Here is a 20,887-nt window from a genome sequence, read left to right on the forward strand (position 1 = left end):
GAGGAGATCCTCAAGGAAGCCATTTTGAAGCACTTGGAAGAGGGGAAAGTGATTAAGAGCAGTCAGCATGTTGACCAAGGGCAAGACATGCCTGACCAATCTGATTAGCTTCTATGATGAGGTAACTGGCTCTATGGACATGGAGAAGTCAATGGATGTGATCTACCTTGACTTTAGCAAAGCTTTTGATACAGTCTCCCACAACATTCTTGCCCACAAGTTAAGGAAGCATGGATTGGATACATGGACTGTTGGATGGATAGAAAGCTGGCTAGATGGTCAGGCCCAATGGGTAGCAATCAATGGCTCTATGTCCGGTTGGCAGACGGTTTCAAGAAGTGTCCCCCAGGGTTCAGTATGAGGGCCAATATTGTTCAACATCTTTATTAATGACCTAGATGAGGGGATGGATTGCACCCTCAGCAAATTTGCAGATAACAGTAAGATAGTAGGAGAGGCAGATATATTGGAGGGTCGGGATAAGGTTCAGAGTGACCTAGGTAAATTGGAGGATTGGGCCAAAAGTAATCCGATGAAGTTCAACAAGGACAGGTGCAGAGTCCTGCACTGGGAATGGAAGAATCCCAAGCACTGTCACAGGCTGGAAACCAACTGATTTAGCAGTACAGCAGAAAAGGACCTGGGGATTGTAGTGGATGAGAGGCTGGATATGAGTTGGTGTGCCCTTGTAACCAAGAAGGCTAATAGCATATTGGGGTGCATTAGGAAGCGAACCTCCAGCAGATCTAGGGAATTTATTAGTTCCCTCTATTCATTACTGGTGAAGTCACTTCTGGAGCACTGCAACCAGTCCTGGGACCCCAGTATAGAAAGGATGTGGATGCATTGGAGCAGGTCCAGTGGAGGGCAACAAAAATTACTGGGGGATGGAGCACATGACCTATGAGGAGAGGCTGAGGGATCTAGACTTATTTAGTTTGCAGAAGAGAAGAGTGAGGGGTGATTCGATGGTAGCCTTCCACTTCCTGAAAGGGGGCTCTAAAGAGGATGGAGAGAGGCTGTTCTCAGTGGTGACACATGGAAGAACAAGGAGCAATGGTATGAAGTTACAGAGGGAGAGGTCTAGGTTGGATATTGGGAAAAATTATTTCACCAGAAGGGCGGTGAAGCACTGGAATGTGTTACCTATAGAGATGGTGGAATCTCCATCCATAGAGGTTTTTAAGTCCCAGCTTGACAAAGCCCTGGGTGGGATGATTTTGTCAGGGTTGATTCTGTTTTTGGCAGGGGCGGGACCCTAGGACCTCCTGAGATCCCTTCCAGCCCTAGGATTCTAACAATGAAAACCACCACTCTTCCCCTGTGGCTTGTCATTTCAGTTGCTTAACCATTATTAACTCTTACTGAGCAAAGGAAAAAAAAATCCTAATGGTGAGATCAGATTGTGGAATACTTAACAAAAGAAGCAACGGCATCACCACTGCTTGAGTCACTTAAAACTAGACCGGGCAAAAATTGGAAAATATACTATAAGGAACCAAGGTATTGTGTACTGGCCAAGATGACAATGTGGCTTTGCCTACCTGTAAATTTTGGGTTTATAATATTAAGAAGCCAAAAGAGGTCAAATTGACTCCTGACACTTAGACAACACACATTCACAATTACCAGCATGGGGTGGGGACTCTGAGTAAAACGTTCAGAGCACACATTTACACAATTCAAATTATGTAAGTACTGTTGCCCCCATGTTGTGCCACAACATTACCAGGGTACAGGATAACCACATTTTAAAAATGTTTTTACTTACTTCTGGTTTCCAAACTAAATGTCTGATGTTAAAGGAGTAAAATGTACTTGGCTGAGTATTTGCCAAATGAGAATGGCCTTTGCATACATAACCAAAATAAAGCCTTGCACTGCTTTGAAATAATATATATTGTATATGCCAGATCATTCCTCACTGAAGAAATTAAATATGCAGTGTTATTCCCTTGTATTGAAAACCATTATTAGGCACACAATGAAGAACATATCACATACATTTCTGTTACATATTATTATAATGCAGACCCACATACTAATGTACTATAACATTTATTTTCGTAGATGAAATAAAGGGAAATATAGATGCAACAAATGGATACCTAAGCAGCAGTGAAGAGATAAATCAGTTAACAAAATATCATAAAAGCTGATGAGCCAGTTGCATTGAATAGTTACATGTGATGAGCTATTTAAAATGGACTTCATTTAATTTCCAGCAGCAGAAATTTAAAATACTTAAAAGACATCAAGGTACTGAATGTGCAGTCAGTCTGACCTTGAGAATATTAACATGGATTTGTGTTTAAGTTGAGTGTAAATGTGAACTTTTATATTTGTGAAGGAGGCTGAATCTATACTTATGGGAAGATGGACATGCTGCAGTCAATGTTCCAGAGTTTGATTGGGCGTGGCTGGCGAAGATGCAGCAAAATCGACCTCTCTGGGCTCAGCTGTTGACCCCTGACTCCACACAATAGTGTGGAGTAAGGGACATTGCTACAAGACTACTGAAGCTTGAACTACACTAGGGAAGAGTTAATTCTGATACGTCGACTCCAGCTGCACAAATTGCACAGCTAGAATTGCATATCTCAAATAGACTATATTGCCTAGTGTAGGCCTGGCCTAAGAGATATGCCTACCTGCCTGCATAAGTATGTGCGCATGTATGTGCTGACAGATACACAATTTCCAAGTCATTTTTCATTTACTGACAGTAAATCACCAAAACTAATGGCCACATATGGTCAATATCCTAACATCAATTCCTATGCAAAACTCCCTATGAAGTCAATAGAGATTTCTGCATCTTGGATCTGATCCAAACCCCACTTAAGTCAATGGAAAGACTCCCACTGACTTCAATGCAATTCAGCCTTATAAATGAACAAACAAAACAGAACAAAAACTGATGGGAGGATATTGCCTAGACCTTGCAGTGCTTTCTCTAGTGGGAAGAGTCCCACTCACACATGGAAAGCAGAATATTTAGACTGAATGTTACATGGAGATCATAGGGCAGTATTCTGGTCCATATTTTTATAATCTAAAGAAAACCAAAATCTGATGCACTATCTGTATATATATATTTTTTAAATTAAAAATGGGTTACAAACAAAAAACAACCTGAGTCATCTATCTGGTGTTTATTTTTCTGAATTTTAATACTGAGACAGAGTGCCTAATTAAAAGTAAAAGTTATTTTCTCTAAGTTTACAGAACTATGTCAGATAAGAATTTTCCTGAGCCACAGAAAGACAAAATTAAAACAAAACAAAACAAAACATGAAAATGGAGTTCAATGGAAGGATGATCGCTCTCCACAAGGAACCTCTGATAGCTTTCCCCACATTGGTTACTCAGGGTGGACATAATTTGTCTCCTAATCTTATGGCCAAAGTCTCACAGACTGCAGAAAAAGCCTGAAGATCCCCTGGGATCCACAGCAAGCCCACTGCACAACAGTGGCCATATCTCTATGTCAGCTCTGCCTGCAACAGAGCAATTCCACATTCGCCCTTCCCCTCATCCACCTAGTATCCTCTGACTCTCCACACACTATTTCCTGGCCCAAAAAAGTAGAACATTATCACAGACAAAAGAGAGACTGCCACACAGACTGTAAGGCCTCAGCAAATTGTAAACCATCATCTTAACAGGTGCTCTCAACTCTCTCTTAACAGGTTCTCTAATGTAGGAACAAATCAATTTTTGTATGTAAAACTTGGCACGTAGGAGTCAATCTCATACCTCTATCTTAATTCTCTTCGGTGACAGTTCATCTCTTTCTCCACATTTAGATCTAGAAGGGAAAAAAAAACAAACAAACATGGCATTGATAAACAATAAAACTATCTTTTCTTTACATAAAAAAAAATAGAAAACCAAATTGATCTTGCTATAAGTCAACATGGTACTATTATATCAAGGGCGAATATGGCCCACTCAGTGTGGGCCAAACATTAATTTAGGGCCTCATCCTGCAACTCAACCACCAAGCTGATACTGTGAAAGGCACTGGGAGTACTCAACAAGCAAGGATTTGCAGGACTGGGCAGAGAGAGGAGACAGCAGCAAAAACTCTGCTAAGGGGGTTGAGGTAGTTTGGTCAACATAAGGTGACTGAGCTGAAAGCTACTGTTTGTGCTGATCAGCAGTTAGGTAGGAAAGACATATTACGGGCGGGGGCTGGGGAGGTGGGAGGGGAACAAGGGGAATGGAATCAGAGCAGACAAGACCATGCAGTGGGTGGAAAAAAGAACATCTAATAAATTAACCTAAATTATGGTGAAGGTCAGGCCTGTGCGGAAAAATAGCACAAGGCTCATGCACTATTTAAATCCTCCAAAAAGCAGTACATAGGCTTATGTGCTGGTGTTTTGAACACAGATGAATTTTGCTTTAAAGAAAGTTTCAGCATAATCTTTATGGCTAAATACCCTTTATCCTCAGTTACCCAGGATGGGAGAAAACCCTAGTACAGCCACGGACATGCATTAGCCAATATTCTTTAAAAATTCCTGAAAACACATGAAAAAAGGTATTGGACACAATGTGTAATATGAGATGCATCAACTTTTGATACTAATAAATAGAATATACTGAAAAAAACATTAGTCAGCTCTATGGATGTGTTTTGTAAAATGCATTAATTCCACAATACACAGCTATTAAGCTGATGTAAAAACCTATCTTGTTTTCCATTGTTTGATTTGATAACTATTTTGAAAAGGGACACTGCCTATTTAAATGTGGACACGCTCTGGTAAAACTGTTTAAGCCCTGCTGATTTATATTAGCCTTGAAATAAAGAACTCAAAATTTTAAATTCCTTGCTTTTCAGACACGGTATATTGAAGGAGATAAACAGTTACTATACCTGGAGAACCAAAAGATAGGTAGAAAGGATTAAAATAGATGCATGCTAGTAAGTGATTTTTTAACACTATGAAAGGAGTTCTACCATTTACGTGTATGTGCTCCCTCCTGCCTCATGTAAAAGTTTTGCTAGCTGCAGAGGAGGAAGAAAAAGATTTCTAATGCTTCACCAGAAATTCTATTATATGGATTACTGCATTAAAAATAACGTTCCTAAGTTCATTAAAAGCTTACTTGGTGGTCCTGTAAGTGTATTTGTATGTAACTTCTCGAGAGATCTGCCGAGCCAGCGCAAAGAGTTCATCTCTCCTGGTTAATAATGCATTATCTTTTACACACAGCTGAGCGGCTGCTTCATTAACTGTTAGCTGGAAGTTAAACACACACACACACACAAACAAACAAAAAAAAAAAAGGATTCTTGACTTCCTGAAAACATCACCTATTGACCCTTGTAAAAGCATCCAATTATGTAAAATGATGACAGATTTCAACACTGAGTCACATTACTGATTTTCTATTAAATCTGGAGGATTTCCTCAAATTGTATACGCTCACCCTTTCCCAGATGATGGCCTCAACTATAAAAAAGACAAACATAGTAGATACATTTAGTGTTCTTTAAAGTGTTTACTAACAATTCTCTCTGATATAAGTGCCTATTCCTCACCCCAATGGTAACTAAACCTGAATATGGAACAGCACTTCTTAGAGCTCAAAGCATTTGGCTATCTTTTTTTTTTTAAATAAATGTCAGGGCAGAAGGGCATGCATGGCACTTGAATGATCCACTTGACAGTAGTGCATAGGAAGATTTTCATGATGAAGGACATGTAAACCATTAGTTTCTACTAAATGTGAACTTTCTTATAAAAATGTTTCTCAACCTCATGCTTGTGAAGATTATATCTAAATGTGACCCAAACTGAAACCAATGCACTGATGTCTTCCTGAGCCTACTGGGATACCGGCTTGGTGCCTCTGTGGCTGCCCATAGCTTTAAAAAGCAGCAAAGCAAAATTAATGAGGCTCAAGTCAGTTTCACTGCTGCTATGGACTCTAGTAAGGAGTGGTGAAACTTTTAAGAACTATGTAGGTTTCATAATGTTGCTATCTGAGAAATGTGTCATTGTTGCTGCTATATGCTAAAATTATTAAAGGTAGACAGACAACCCAAAGCACAGATGCTGAAGAAGTTGTAGTTCATGACTCCTGTCACAGTGGCCAAGAGGGCAGAGCTAGCATTTTGTATTTATCAGGTACAAGCCAGCCAGAGGCTGATATGACAGATGCATCTGTAACTGCCCACAGGCAGGCTCCAACCTAGGACCTCTGGAGCTTAGTGCAGGTGCTTCTACCGCTTGAGCTAAAGGCCAGCTGGCACTCAGCCAAGGCTGTAGAGCACACTCACTCTTTTTCTGTGAAGTGGTCTACACACCACTACATGGGACAGGTCACTGCACGCAGGTGTGTGGGTTACGCATCCTCCAAGAAGGATCCAGAAAGAAGACTTATTAGAGGTCAAGCCATCTCTCTGCTTTCCAAGAGCTGAACTGTCAGGGTGGTGGGCTCCTCCCTGGAGCATTCATCCCAGGCCTCATGTATCTATCAGTCAGGCTAGTGGAAACCTACAGCAAATATGTTTTTCAAATGCAATGAGCATGTTCTTGATGTATCAAGTGCTAATGTTCTCTGCAATACATCCCCTTTTAGGGGTACAAAATTCTTAGGGCTACAGACCAACTGCAGTTCACTGCATAGGGACACGGCTGACCAAACATATGCAAAGAGACATAGTAACACAACATTTAGCAGTTTTATGTGCAAGTACAGAGGTGGGGGAGTCTTCAAGCAAGACAGCAGGCTTGCAATTACACTGAAGACTTGGCAAAAGACATGGCTAACTCTTTCCCATCCATCCTGATTAATGCTTTGTATCTCGGTATGTAGACCTTTCAAAAGTTGGCCCTAAAGGATGAAACTGGGCACATGCACCTTTTATTCAGGCAAGATTATTGGCTTGAATGGAAAGATTTTTGGAAATTTAACTTAAAAATTATCTTTGATTTGTGGTTGTAAAGAATATTAACAAGCTAAGATAAGGGACATCGCTGAGCCTATTCATTGTAGGAGACTGCAGAACTAACATCTGCTCATAATGATATTTCCTACATGTTTTTCATGGACCTTATGTCAACTTACACTAAACTACACTATTTACCATATAGACCTGAAAACCAACCAGAAGCACACTGACTTAGCAGCCTATGCACTACGCATATTTAAGACAAAATACATATATTGTTTGTTCCTACAGTAGCTGAAGGATCAAGACGTAACTGTAGTCCTATGCACTAGAGTTGTGATGTCCATCCAACCAGTTCTGAAGAAGTACCCAACATAGTGGTTACTGCTATAGCGAACTACCCATATTATTCTGAAAAATATATTTTTTGTTCAAGCCAACTAGCCATATTCAACTGGACAAATTGCCACAAGTGGCTAGCACGTTGGACGCCACAGCACTAGAGTGACAAGGTAGACTTCTTTTATAATGCAGTTTCACTCTACTATATTAACAATATATATTATTAAAATCACGAATAAATTACCTAGTAGATCAGAAAAACACAAAGGATGATAAAAAAAAAAGGATTCTGTTCCAGGAAGGATAACAAATAAATGCAAAAGCAAAATATTTATGAATAAAAGCACTCCAGTAAACACTGGCATTCAAGTGTTAACCTCTGTATGCTGCTTTTCATTTATTATGTTTTAGATATACTTTGAGGATCATTCTTCAAACGTAACTCATGCTACCTCAGCATCAGTATGTTACTCAAACTGTATACTTGCATAACAATTCACGTTACTTTTAACTAGACAATCTTAAAGAGTTGCAATAACAAAAAAGATTGCAAATGCTTGTTTACTTCTGTCAAGCGTTCCATCGTAATACTTAAAGACAGCCAACTATTTGGCATGTTTGTTTGTTTGTTTTTTTTGTTGGGGGGGAGGTTGGAGGGGGCGTTCTTTTTCTCCTCTTAGTCAGCTTCTCCATGACACTGCAAATCCAGGCTTATTAAGCCAACTACATGTCATGGCTTCCTCTCTTTTCAACAGGCAGCTGACTGCAGCCAGCAGGTAGAAAATTTCACTGCCTTACAAAACAAGAATCCCTTCCTGGGAATCCTAATTGTAAAAAAGCAGGGTTCTGGCACCAATTCTGATTACCATTAAGAATACATTTCCATCAGCAGAGTTAGATGATTCCCCTACGACACACAGAAACAGAGAAAATTGAACACAAAGGCTCTTCCCTGGCTATTTCAAGGCAAAAAAACAGAACAAAACAAAAAACAAAACAAAGTGATGTCTGACAACATTTACTACTCCTTAGAGTGCCCCATATTTGGAAATCCATGCAATGCTTACACAAGGGGATAGGCTAAAAACAAGGTTTTGATATTAACTCAGAACATCTCTGCTCTGAAGGTTTTATGCCAGACTTAATATTAAAGTCAATGTTAGGTTTTTTTTTCTTTTTTCCTTTGTAAATAGTCATATTTAGCCCCCTCCCCACCTCTCTAGTAGGTCTACTTTTTGAAGCATGCCTGGCACACGCACTTTTCTCTGGTTTCCACTAACTGCTCAGCACATTATGGTTAGGTGCACATGACATAAGAATGAATGAGAGGTTTGAAGAAAAACTGGGTAAACGAAAAAGCTTGGTCTTTCTGACCAACAGAAATCGGTCCAATAAAAGATACCACCCCGTCTACCTTTGTTTCTTTATTCTCTATTACTACATATTAAACAGAAGGAATTAATCCCAATTCTCCCACAATTCTGCACCATTCTGTTTAACATGCAACCTCATCATTTGCTATAGCATCTCATTCAGAGCCATGCACTTACAAGGTGACAATGTTCAGTATGGGACAAATATTCTCATCGATTTAACCCAAATAATTCAACTGAATGCTGGGGAATTCTCCATGGGAAGAATCTTCTTCCCAGACTTCAGCATGTCTCTGCACCTGCTTCTCCAAAAGAAGGCTAGAACAGAGTCTCCAAGGCTTGTGTGCCTCTATTCTACAAGAAGGAAGAGAATTAGGGGCCACTGAGGGTCCAACATATACTCAGATATGCCACAGCCTGCAAGGATGGCACATGCTTAGCAGCGACTTTTCCAATTCTTTGTCTACTATTGATAAATTGAGACTGCACTTGGCCTGCAGTCACAGTATTGGGATAGTATACGTAGCTGCATGTTGGATGACCTCATAACACTGAGCTATGCATTTTCGATGTAGTGGACAAGTGGGAATAGCACTGCTAAATGGGCATGTGGCCAAAATGTCAAAAGTTCCATCAAAAATGGATCACCAGTATGCAGGACGTCGCGGGGGTTGGAGAGGGGCGCTTGGGGAAACACCCCCACCACCACCACAGGACCCAGCCCTGCCTCTGCTTCACCTCCACCTGTCCCACCTGCACTCCACCCAGTTGCCTCCTCCCCTGAGCAACATGAGCAGGGGATTACCTGGGACAGGGTGGCAGCAGGGACTGGCCTGCCCTCTCCCTACTGCAAAGAAGCAGGGCCCAGCTAGCCAGGAGAGGCCAGGCTGCTGGGCCACTCTGGCTCCCGCAGCCACAGTGAGGGGGTGGGGGAAGAAGGGCAAACACCCCTGTTGATCCCATATGCCAGGTCTATGTAATCCCTCAGGTTCATCCAGTCCACAGGATGGTTGAGATGGCCACCACCCATGGATGGGATACCTCTGCCAATATCCATGTGAGACGTTATTACTGGGAATGTGGAATTGCTTCTTAAAAATAAATTTTAACAGAGTTTGGTATTTTAGAGGGTCTAGTTTACACCAAAAAAACCAAACAAAAAAAACCCCAACTATTTTTAAAGTTACAGAAGTGAAAACAAGTGTAAAACCAGGTAAGCTTCTTTGGCACACCTGTAACGTGAACATAGCCCTTCCTTTTGGGAAGCAGACCTCATGATAAATCTCAAATCAAATGTTGCAATCACTGAACAAGTGATTCAAGTGTCAAGTGGTGATACAGCATTCATTATACCAACACTTATCTAGGACTGCTTTGGTTTATATTTAATTCTTCTGTAGTACTCTACTTCAGCTTTAAAACACCAATTCGCAACAGAGACAACCCTACTGCATTACAACATGCACAGTTACAGGTGTATGGATGTTTAAAACTAGATATGAAAGCAATTCTGCTATTCTTCAGGAATCTAAGAACAAGCCCTCAGGTCAGAGCCTGTTATGCAGGGGAATATCTGCCAGCCCTGCAGATACTTTTTACCACCCAGGCAATCGCCACAGATTACCAATACTGTGCCCAAGGAAATTCAAGATTTTATAACTAATCTTGAACCCATTCCAGAGAATAACTAGGACAGGCGAGCTCTTGTCTGCAGAATTCCCTCTGCCTCACACCAACTATACAATGAGGTCAAGAGCAGCGGGAAGACAGCTAAGTTGTATTAAGTCAGGTAACAAGGTCAGCTGAAACAAGCAGTCCCAGCATTTAGAAACCTTTTTACATAGGTTGAACTGCTCTCATCCAGCACCCTCCAGACCAGACCGGTACCGGATGAAAGAATTTGCTGGACCACAGGAGATCAATATTGTCTAGCACATTACCAACACTTTCACTGGATATTGGCTTTTATAAGATATTTAAGAGTAAATTACAGCTAAATAACAGCACAGAACACAGAGCCAGGACTGGTGGCTGGAAACAAACTTTATAGGACCACAGAAAACTTGGCCACACCCATAAGTGGTTGTCCAGCTAATTAAAATTACGCTGGATTACGGATGTTGCCAGAGGTAAGAGTGTGCCATGCCAGAGAAGTTCAATTGTAATACTCATTTGTTGTTTAAAGGGTTAATTTGTTCATTTTTGGAATCTATTTCAGAGAGACTTAGAATTCAGAAGATGTGTATTTTAAATCAGGGTTGCAAATACACACAAATACCGTAAAGGTTTCCCATTTCACCCCATAACTCAATGCTGACTTACACAGACACACTACTCATTATACAACAGAAAGTAAAACAAATGTCCATAAGGAAAGAGCATCCTACCATCTAAAAAAGGGGATGGAACCAGAGAAAGCTCATTCCAGGCTAAAATATTTTTACCTCGTGGAGTGTGAGATGTTTGCCATCCTTTCTTTTTGAGTCAAATCTGCCATATATTGCACTGTACTTCCTAATCTCCTCCTCTTTGCGAGGGTCCTCGTCACTCATCTCAAAGATATGACCAATCATTTTTGCCAGCTTCTTGTTTGTTTTCAGTAACTCCTTCACTTCGTTCAAGTCACTTTTGGGCAGGGAGGGAACCATACGTTCCACACATTCGGCAACTGACAGAGCAGCTGCAGCATCCAGGGTCTCAGTGTTTTCCTTTGGTGAAGCCGGAGAGCCAAGGTCTGCTGGGGAAAGGCTGTGCTCGCTCTCTGTAGTGTGGTGACCTTGCCAGAGCCTTGGTTCACTGCTGCTTTGCAGCGCTAGATTTCCTACCACATCAGATTTGCCTGCACCCACACTTTGCACGCATGTGGCAGCAGCACATTTTGGAATTTTCAAGTGAGGTTCCCTGGCATTACTATTTCTTTCATAACTAGGACAGGACAGTCCCAGCCAAGCAGGGGACCCTTCTGATAGTTTATAGATTGGAATGCTACTGACTGGTAAGGAAGTGAGAGGCTGATTAAAAAGACCAGGGTTTGTGACCCAGTCTCTCAAAGCCTTTTGCAGCCTTCGGACATGAAGAGGCTTGCTAGCCATGCCTACGAGAGCCATTATCTCCAAGAACTCCTCTTCACCTGCTTCACATAGCTGCTGCACATCGTCACCTCCCTGCTGAATGAAGGCATCAAAGTAGAATAAGAGATTTGCTTTTTGTAATATTCGATAGAGCTGCAACTCCCCAAGGGTTCTGGGTAAAGCTGACGCCATTACAGTTGACAGAACCTGCAAAGAATAAGAACTTGAATTATAAAATAGTCTGTAAGCTACGGAATCTTCACTTTCCTATATCAAACGATGTTAGAGACAAGGTAGGTGAGGTAATATCTTTTATTGGATGAACTTACACTGGTGAGACATTTTCAAGCTTAAAACAGAGCTCTTCGTCAGGTCTGGGCAAAGAAAGCTCTGTATAAGCTCAAAAGCTTGCCTGTCTCACCAAACAGAAGTTAGTAAAATAAGATACTACCTCATGCGCCTTGTCTTTCTAATATCCTGGGACCAATACAGCTAGCACAACATTACACAGGCTGCACATTAACTCATGGCGGGGAGAGGATAATTCTCTCATTACAACATTCTTTACATTTAGAAAAAAGCTGTTGTATTTTTCCTTTGATCAATAGGCACGCTATTGGATAAGTCACTCTCATTTTTAGGGACAAAAGTCTGTGGCTGAAACACTTCTGAATTAAGCTTTAAAAAGCCAATGATGAAATTTCAGTGAAGCTATGAAGGGTAAAAAGGATAATTCAAAGATGGATTTAGCTTATTTTTAATTTCTCATGTCTGATTTGTTGCTGGTATCACCACACCGTTTCTTTTGCTATGCTTCATGGAGCTCTTTGTTCCATTTTGAACTGACAGTCACAGACTACCTCAAAGGAAGCATAATACTTACACAGGAAATAACCCCTGCCTCCCCATCTCTGATTTCTCTCACCCCGGACTCACCCTCTCCCCCAACGCCTAGGTTAGTAGGGGCAACAGGAAGAGGGCTGGGAAGATTGGTTAAACTTGCAGGCATGCTGTAAATCCTACCTGTGGTCTGGTGGACCATAATGAGAAGGTACTGAAGTACCAGGAGCTCCTCAGACACCTTGTAAAAGACCCTCATTTTCAAACAGAGGGGCACCTACTAATGTCTCTGCTATCTCCACTGTGACTTCATCACTCAAGTGAGGGACAGTCTCTCAGTTAGGAAAGTCCTGAAGCATTTAGGGCTTTTATAGCTTAAAGCCACTTCATGAACTCTGCCTTGTAACTAACAGGCAGCCCATACATATTACTATGCTCATGCCCTTGACGTGAAGCTGCACACAGCAAGAGGGATGCTACAATCTGAACAGTCCCAACCTCCAGTCCCACCTACAGCATAGTGCTGAAGTCCACTCTCCATGGACAAAGTCATCTACTTTCACATCTGCAGTCACAGTATTTGCATTCATTTTAGAAGGGGCATCAGACTTTTGTAATCCATAAATCTGGTGGATGTTACTGAACTATAAAGCCCTGGAGAATTCCAACCTTTTGTTATTATTGCTGAACTGCATAACTTACAAATCGTAACCGAGAGGTAGCCACGTTAGTCTGTATCCTAACAACCCAAAAAAGCAGTCATGCAGCACTTTAAAGACTAACAAAACAACAGCATTATGTGAAGAGCTCTCGTGGGGCAAACCCACTTCCTCAGATCCAGAGACAGTCTGCTACATGACTGCTTTTTTGTTTTGCATAATTTATGGTCTTCTAATGTGACATGGATCAGCTAATATTCTTCTGGATAGCCTCAAACTCAATACTTTAAAATGGACAGATTAGTAGCTGACAGGAAAAAATTTAGAAAACGTGATGCTTTCTAGAAGTTACTAGGCAGTGCTATAGCTTTCAAAAACACTAATACAAGAATGAATAACTGTGTGCGTGCACAACAAGAAGTCCTGTGGCACCTTACAGACTAACAGATATTTTGGAGCATAAGCTTTCATGTGCGGAGACCTGCTTCATTAGATGCGAGAGATGAAGCGGGTCTTTGCCCACAAAAGCTTATGCTCCAAAATATCTGTTAGTCTATAAGGTGCCACAGGACTTCTTGTTGTTCTCGAAGATACACACTAACACAGCTACCTCTCTGATACTCTGTGTGCGCGCGCGCACATGCAGGGAGATTACTAGGCAAAACAAATTGCAGAAATTATTTTTATATGTATATGACCTTTTGCCAACATTATGAGCAAAAAGTGCAGGATCCAATATTATTATTGCTAAACTTTGGAAACAAAGATTTAGTTTTATATATCTATTAAAGAGCTGTCATTTGATTAAATCCTGTCAATGAAACTGAAAACTTAGGCTGTGTCTACACTACAAAAATAACTTCAAAAGTTGAGTATCACACCCCCCCCTTTTACTGAGGAATCATCATGCCTCACCACTTCTTCTTTACCATCATCCAACTCCCCTTTAACAAAAAATTCCATTTGTAATTTGAAACAAACACAAAAGCTTCATATAAAAATTTTATTTAAAATTAAAATATGCACAGATAATTTTTCTTGGCCCCTTGTGGTTGCCTGGTGCAGCCCCAGCTGGCTAGCTGCCTGAGCCCCATACCAGCCTCCAGAGCTGCCTGGCCACCTACCTGCGCTGCCAGAGCCACCTGCCCGAGCCCCATGCTGTTGGGGCCATGCATCCACCTGCCTGCCAGCTGACAAGCCCCACACTGCCTGGGCCAGCTGCCCGAGCACCAGCCACGGGCCAACAACCCAAGCCCCACGTCACCAGGGCCAGCTGCCCACCTGCCATCCTGAGCTGGCCGAGCCCCATGCTGCTGGGGCCAGCTGCCCAAGCCCTGCTCTGCTGGGGCCAGCCACCTGAGCCCCACAAGTCCCGCAAGCTGGCTGGCTGCCCAAGCCCTGCAAGCCACCCATGCAAGCCCCTCCTGCACCCTCCCACAAAGCCAGATACCGGTAACCCCTCATCTAACCCCATCCTCCTCCTCTTCCCCCCTCCCCCCAAACCCACACTCACTCTCATTTGCAGAAGGTAGCCAGCTCCAAGTGGGTCTTGGTTGGCTGCCTGCTTTTTATAGCCGCTGCACCAGGTCACTCACATAAAATGCAGGGGCTGAGAGCCGGAAGCAAAGGCCAGCTCTTTCTTCAGGTGGGGGGGCAGGTAGCCTCGCATCCCCCTTGGAATTTCTTCACACTCCTCCAGGGGGCACACTCCCCAATTTGGGAAACCATGATCTACACACACCTTACTCTGAAGTAGGGCACTACTCCATTCCTGGGAACAGAGTAAGGACTTTGAGGTAGCAGCAGAGAATCTACACACATTTTCCGTTACTTCAGAGTTAACTTCAAAGTAGGGAGCACAACTTCGAAGTAGTGCTTATCAGAGTTAACTTTGATTAGTCCTAGTGTAGACACAGCCTAAGAGAGCTGTATAAACTGCTTATGAGCTATGGCAGTGACTGGTGTCTGTCAATTTTCACACAAGAAAGACACTTGAACAAGTCATATTAAATTTTGGTCCACTAATGTGTATGAATCACAACTGATAGCATTAACTGATTGTTCAGAGCAACCATTAAGTGTCACAACTGGTCAGACCAGAACTTAAGTGCAATATGAAATTGTATCGATTTATCAATAATAAATATTGCTGCAAAATAGTTTAACTTATTGTATATACAAATAAATACGCATCCTTATTGTCCTCGCCAGAAAATTATGCATTCCATATATTGTATTAAAAGCTACATAATTCAACACCTTATGAACTCTAAGTGACAGAACAGCAATCACTCAATGGACTTTGTTCAATTTCTGGGAAGACAGCAAGGGAACTACACACAGTCCATAAGCCTTAGGCAAGGCCTGCTGCTGCCTTTCCAGAATACAGGCTGGAAGGGTGGCCTCAGCCCATCAACCCTGACCCAGAAGTTCTAACCAACAAATCTGCTCATGGCAAATACAACTGGATTCATATGTACTATGGAGGCATTAGCAAGGAGCCCACAGCACAGACTTGGTTAGCTCTGCATTTTGAGTATGAGTATAATCCACCTCTCTTGCACATTAAAACTGAATTTAGTCTTCAAATTTAGTATTACTTTTTTTTTTTTTAAAAAAAAAAACAAAACAATTACTAACTTTTGCAGAAGACGCACTTGTCCCTTTTGATATGTTGGCCTCTTTTCCCCTCTTACATTTATCTGGGTTCTTCTGGCTCAATTTCATACATTAACAACATCTCAGACAAAACAGAAAAGCAGTCATGTAGCACTCCATAGACTAACAAAATAATTTATTAAGTGATGAGCTTTCATGGAGCAGACCCACTTCTTCAGATCTGGGAACAGTCTTTCATATAGTTGATGGATTTCTATTCCAAATGGCTAAATGTAGTGTCTTGCCCGGTGAATAGTCACAGAGCAGTAGCTGTGTCAGTCTGTATCTTCATGTAGTTGATGAATTAAACTAAAACTGTCATTCCCTTGACCAAGTATAACCTTACGTGATCCAATACTGTTGTTTCCTAATGCTGCCACCCTGTCTCACCAGCTCCATTCAGCTCACAGAGCCTAAGCCAGGAAGAGGAAGGGGAAGGCTGGATGTTTAGCAGAAGCATAGGGGAAAGAGATGGAGCTGAGCAGGAGGGAAGGCTGAGGAATCCTGTGCAGGAAACTGGCATCTCTGTGGGAGGCCATATAAACTGCCAGACACACTGTTGCCTGGTACACTGAGGGAGTCAGGCAGCACTGTCCAGACATCAGTACGTCCATCCAGGGCTCCTCATGGCGTAGCTGCTTGCCATGCCAGAGAACTTGAGGCAACATGTCATGATGCAGCATGTTTCACTGGTACTTCAGACCACAGCTGTCTGGTACAGCAAATAGCAGCGCTCAGAGCAGGAGAAATGGCTATACAAAGAAAGGCAACAGCGAGGATCTCCGTGTGTATATACCTTGGATCTCATTTCTGTTCCTTGCTCAAAAGGAAAGAACTGGGGATTTTACCAGAGGCCTGGGTGTTATAAGTACCTTTTCCCCACACCCTCCCAATCTAGTATGATGGCCGGGTGGGGTCAGGCAGACTGGAACTCTCCTCTGGCAACACCACAGGAATGGGGCCAGAAAAAGCAGACGGTGCAGGAGGGAGCCAGCAGTTCTGCCTATCAAACATTTATAGCTGCAAGTCTCTGTCCTGCTATAGTGAGAGGAAGAGATGGTTAATATGGTACCAGCATACTGGTATTACAACAAGAGCAGGAACACCTCTCCACAAAGTTTGTGGAGAACGTTGCTGCCTTCTCTCTCATCTTCTATCCCTGCAAACCCTTCCATAGCAGCTTCAAGTCTCACTTCCTGTTCACTCATCCTGAGGGAAGAGCATAAGGGGAGCACATCTGTGTGCACAGAATTTGAAAGGAAATCCAGACGGGGCCTGGAGGACCATGGAACTCTACAGAGGGCATGTGGGGAAGAAACATGCAGAAGGGCAGAAGAGAGAGCAGGGTGGAGACACAATGAGAATCAAGATTGATATTCATGTGAACAAGTATAAACACCACCAACTAAAGTAGATTTCTTTTTCAAACACACACACCTAACCAAGGAAATTCCTCTACATGACAATACATTTAAGGCTGCATAGGTCAGCAATACAGCCGCTAGTTAAATCTTTGCCCATCTTTTTCAACCCACGGCCATGCATTTTCCTTCTGACATTACTTCTTTCCCAGCACCCCTTCCACTGTGCATGTTCTTCCTCTAAACACCATATCATCTTCACTTTGACCACAATTAAATACTGACAATAAACAAAACAGTGTTAAAAAGCTGTTATAACAATAACTGACCAGAATGCTAACACTTTACAAACAAATTCCTCCCTTAACACACAATCAGAAGTCTACGCTATGCAAAATCATTTATTTCAATGCCACACCAACATACTGATCAGAAAGCAGCCATTTCTAGCCATTCCAGTCGGTAGAAGCAGAGGATGCACATTCGGTATGGAGATGGAGGGTGCAGGGATACAAGCTGTATGTGATGGATGTGGGGCGGTAAACATGGCTCACAACTGACGGTTCTTCTCTGCAAGTGATTTCCCAGCTTGTTTACAGTTGCTGTTGCAGCTGAGTAATTTTACCGGTGTTTTTTGTAGAAGTTTTATTTAAGAGGAAGAGTACGAGAATTGAGCTGTCACTAATTAAGACAGTAGTAGACAAAGTGCAAAATATCAAGCTTCTGCCTTTTTACTTTTACAGGTTACATTTATTACAGCTAAAGCACGTCAGCACTACAGTACTTCTATATCATTAAAGCATAAGGATAAGCAGTTTTGAAGAATATATTTGAAGAATTTTGAACTGTGACATCAAGCTCACTCAGCCTTAAAATGAAACAAAAGGCAAAACACACACAGATTTGAGAAACTGAAAACTGGGTCCAAAACTGCATAATCAGATTGTGATAATTTAGTGACGTCCCTACCACTACTCCACCACATTCTACTGCTCCCCAGCCAAATTTTCAGCTCACACTCACTGAAAATTAGATGGTATGAACTGGTCAGTGGGTGCATTTGTTGAGAGATTCAATAAAGAATTAATGATTAAAATGAATCTTCACTTCATCTTTTAGATTTCAAATATAATCCAAACTGCTTACGTCTCTTAAAAATGGGGCATCAATGCTCTGATCCCGCAAATGCTCAGCACAGGTTGACAGCTAGTCCTATATGGAGATCCACGGACATCAACAGTGCTTTTAATGGGCATGGAGATCTGCTGCAGAGTATGTTACAGAACCTATTCCGTGCTCCATCCCAGTGTTTACTGCGGTAGCTGGACTCAAGGTATTACCACAGTCCCCAAAAGTACAGTCCTGCATATAAAAAAGTAATTGTTCCATAAAGCATGTTCATCATACTGGTGTTTTAAAAAGTTTAAGAAGACAAACTCAACATGAGAGCTAGGCTGATATGTATACTCATATTTTACAGTCAATCTTTCTAATAAACTTTTAACCAGGAAAGCAAGTTGCAGTAGCCAGACTTAAAAAGAGATTTTTCAAGTGTAGTCTATTAAATATAAATTGTATCGAGTGATGCAGGAAGATGTACATCTCCAAGATATTTTGAAACTGAAAAATAACCAGGTACTTGGAAAAAAATGAAAAAAAAATGCATCTGATGAAGCGGGTCTTTGCCCATGAAAGCTTATGCTCCAAATACGTGTTAATCTATAAGGTGCCACAGGACGACTTCTTGTTCTTGGAGATACAGACTAACACGGCTACCTCTTCGATACTACAGAGCCTAAATATTTACCAACCACCAAATATTCACTACAGATTCTCTGTTTTTACTTGACCTTCCTATACCAACATAATTCAGGGGGGGAAAAAATTATGGCTGCCAACAGATTTATTACGACAAAATTTATGGATCTGAGGTCCACTCTTCCACACATTGTGATGATCATAACAAGATTGGCCTGAAAGGAAAAGAACAAACTAAACAAACCAACCAGATACCAGAAAAATATTTTTCAAATTTTATATTTCAAGTGATATTAACATATTTATAATTCCTGATACTGGGAAAAACAAGACACCTAGAACCAGTAACTTAACAGTTTCACTCAGGTTTTGGACACCTCTGTAATGAGACATGACTTGTACATGTCTGCTTATTAAGGTGGGTTTGATGTTCTATTAATGATGCACCCAGACAAGCACACACAGCATATTACTTTTCATGTGGGTGTTTGTACTGGATATGAAGCAAAACTAACACCCAAGCATAAAATGGACTGCACTTATTTTTAACCTAGTCTGTGTTTCTACTGATCAGCTGAGGTTATTTCTGAAGACACAATGCCAAGAAACATTGTCAGTGTTTCTTTTAGCAATGAGATGCCACATACCCAGCCGGGGCAAAACTAACGAAGCAATAAGTCAACCTTTGCAATACTTTCTATGAAATAAAATCATTAACTTGTGCAACTGCAAACCCCTTCTCCCGCTCGGGGCTTTGGAACAGAACCTCCCAGCCCAGCACTCCGTGGTCCAGCTGGGACTGCACCCCCCTCCCCCAACTCCGAGGCAACAGACAATGTAAGGATGTTTCTGTACTTTCCGCCTACTCCCTCGTCCCTTTTGCACTGGTTTTCTCTGGGAATCACCCACACATGAATCCGCCCTCTGCTTCCGGCAATCTCCAGCAGCAGCAGCAGCACCATGAATAAACTCCTCAACAGCAGCAGCAGCTGCAAGGAAGACACCCCACAGGGCAGGGAAGCAGCATTTTTGCCCCCCTAGTCCAGTTTATCCGCTTTGCTCCCCTTCCTCCCGTCCTTAACGTCGCTACAACTCTTAGCGGCTGCAGGGCGCCCACCTCCGCCAGGCGGGACAATAACTTCCCCACGCCCCTGGCGCAAGCCCGCGCAGCCCCTTTGCTGCAGGGCACACAAGCGCCCAGGCAAACGCGGCGGCTCCCGCACGCTCCCCACGGCCGGGCCCCGCTCCCGCTCCGCGCACTTCGCAAACTCCCGTGCGCGGCCGCCGGGGCACCGCTCGCAGCAGGGAGAGCGCGCGCGCGCGCACCCACAGCCGGACTCCGCCGCGGAACCCAACTCGCGCGGGGCGCCCGCTGGGGCCGCGCAGGAGGGACGTTCGTACCTCGCAGGATGCCGCCGTCCTGCCCCGCCGCTGCAGACTCAGCCCCGAAGTTCCTGCCAAGCCCCCCCTGCCTGCGCGCTGCCAGCCCTGACTCCTCCTCTCCCATGGACGGACTGACGGGCGGGTGGGCGAGCCGGGCCCCTCCGCCTCTTCCCTCGGCCGGCGGGCGGGCGCGCGCGCGCAGGGAGGGAGGGAGCCGCCTCCTGCCCCCGCCGCCCCCTCCCGCGCAGTCACATGGGGAGATTCCGCTCTTGCTCCATGCACCGCGCTGCGCCGCCCTCCCACGCGCGGCCGCGTGACGCAGATCCTAGGCGTGGGCCGCGCAGGGGTGGGGGCGGTTGCCGCGGCCTGGGCGGGCCCGGCCCGGCTGGGGCTGTCAGGCGGCGAGGCCCGCCCTGCCGCCGGCGACAGCTCCGCCCCGCCCCGTCCGGGCCCGGCCGCAGGTTCTCGGGGCTCCCACTGAGGCACACGGCAGGAGGTCGCGCGCCTGGAAGGCGGGGGCGGGGCAGGG

At 43.3% G+C, this 20,887-nt stretch overlaps 1 protein-coding gene across 2 annotated transcripts in view; it reads right to left on the reverse strand.

The window, feature by feature from the left end:
* Nucleotides 1-20,883, reverse strand: part of NAB1 (NGFI-A binding protein 1) — a 32,153-nt gene extending 11,270 nt beyond the window's left edge. The window contains exons 1-4 of one of the 2 annotated variants that reach the window (XM_075000872.1): nt 20,377-20,883; nt 11,073-11,906; nt 5,122-5,255; nt 3,760-3,811 (exon numbers count right to left, since the gene is read on the reverse strand). In XM_075000872.1, the coding sequence (XP_074856973.1) occupies nt 3,760-3,811; nt 5,122-5,255; nt 11,073-11,891 (1,005 nt within the window). In that variant the 5' untranslated portion in view covers nt 11,892-11,906; nt 20,377-20,883. Of the gene's footprint in view, nt 1-3,759; nt 3,812-5,121; nt 5,256-11,072; nt 11,907-12,722; nt 12,782-20,376 lie in introns of those variants that run through there. The other variant, XM_075000873.1, reaches the window with a different exon arrangement.
* Nucleotides 20,884-20,887: the final 4 nt, after the last annotated feature.

This window comes from Carettochelys insculpta, chromosome 8 (genome assembly GCF_033958435.1).
Source record: "Carettochelys insculpta isolate YL-2023 chromosome 8, ASM3395843v1, whole genome shotgun sequence".
Lineage (NCBI taxonomy): Eukaryota > Metazoa > Chordata > Testudines > Carettochelyidae > Carettochelys > Carettochelys insculpta.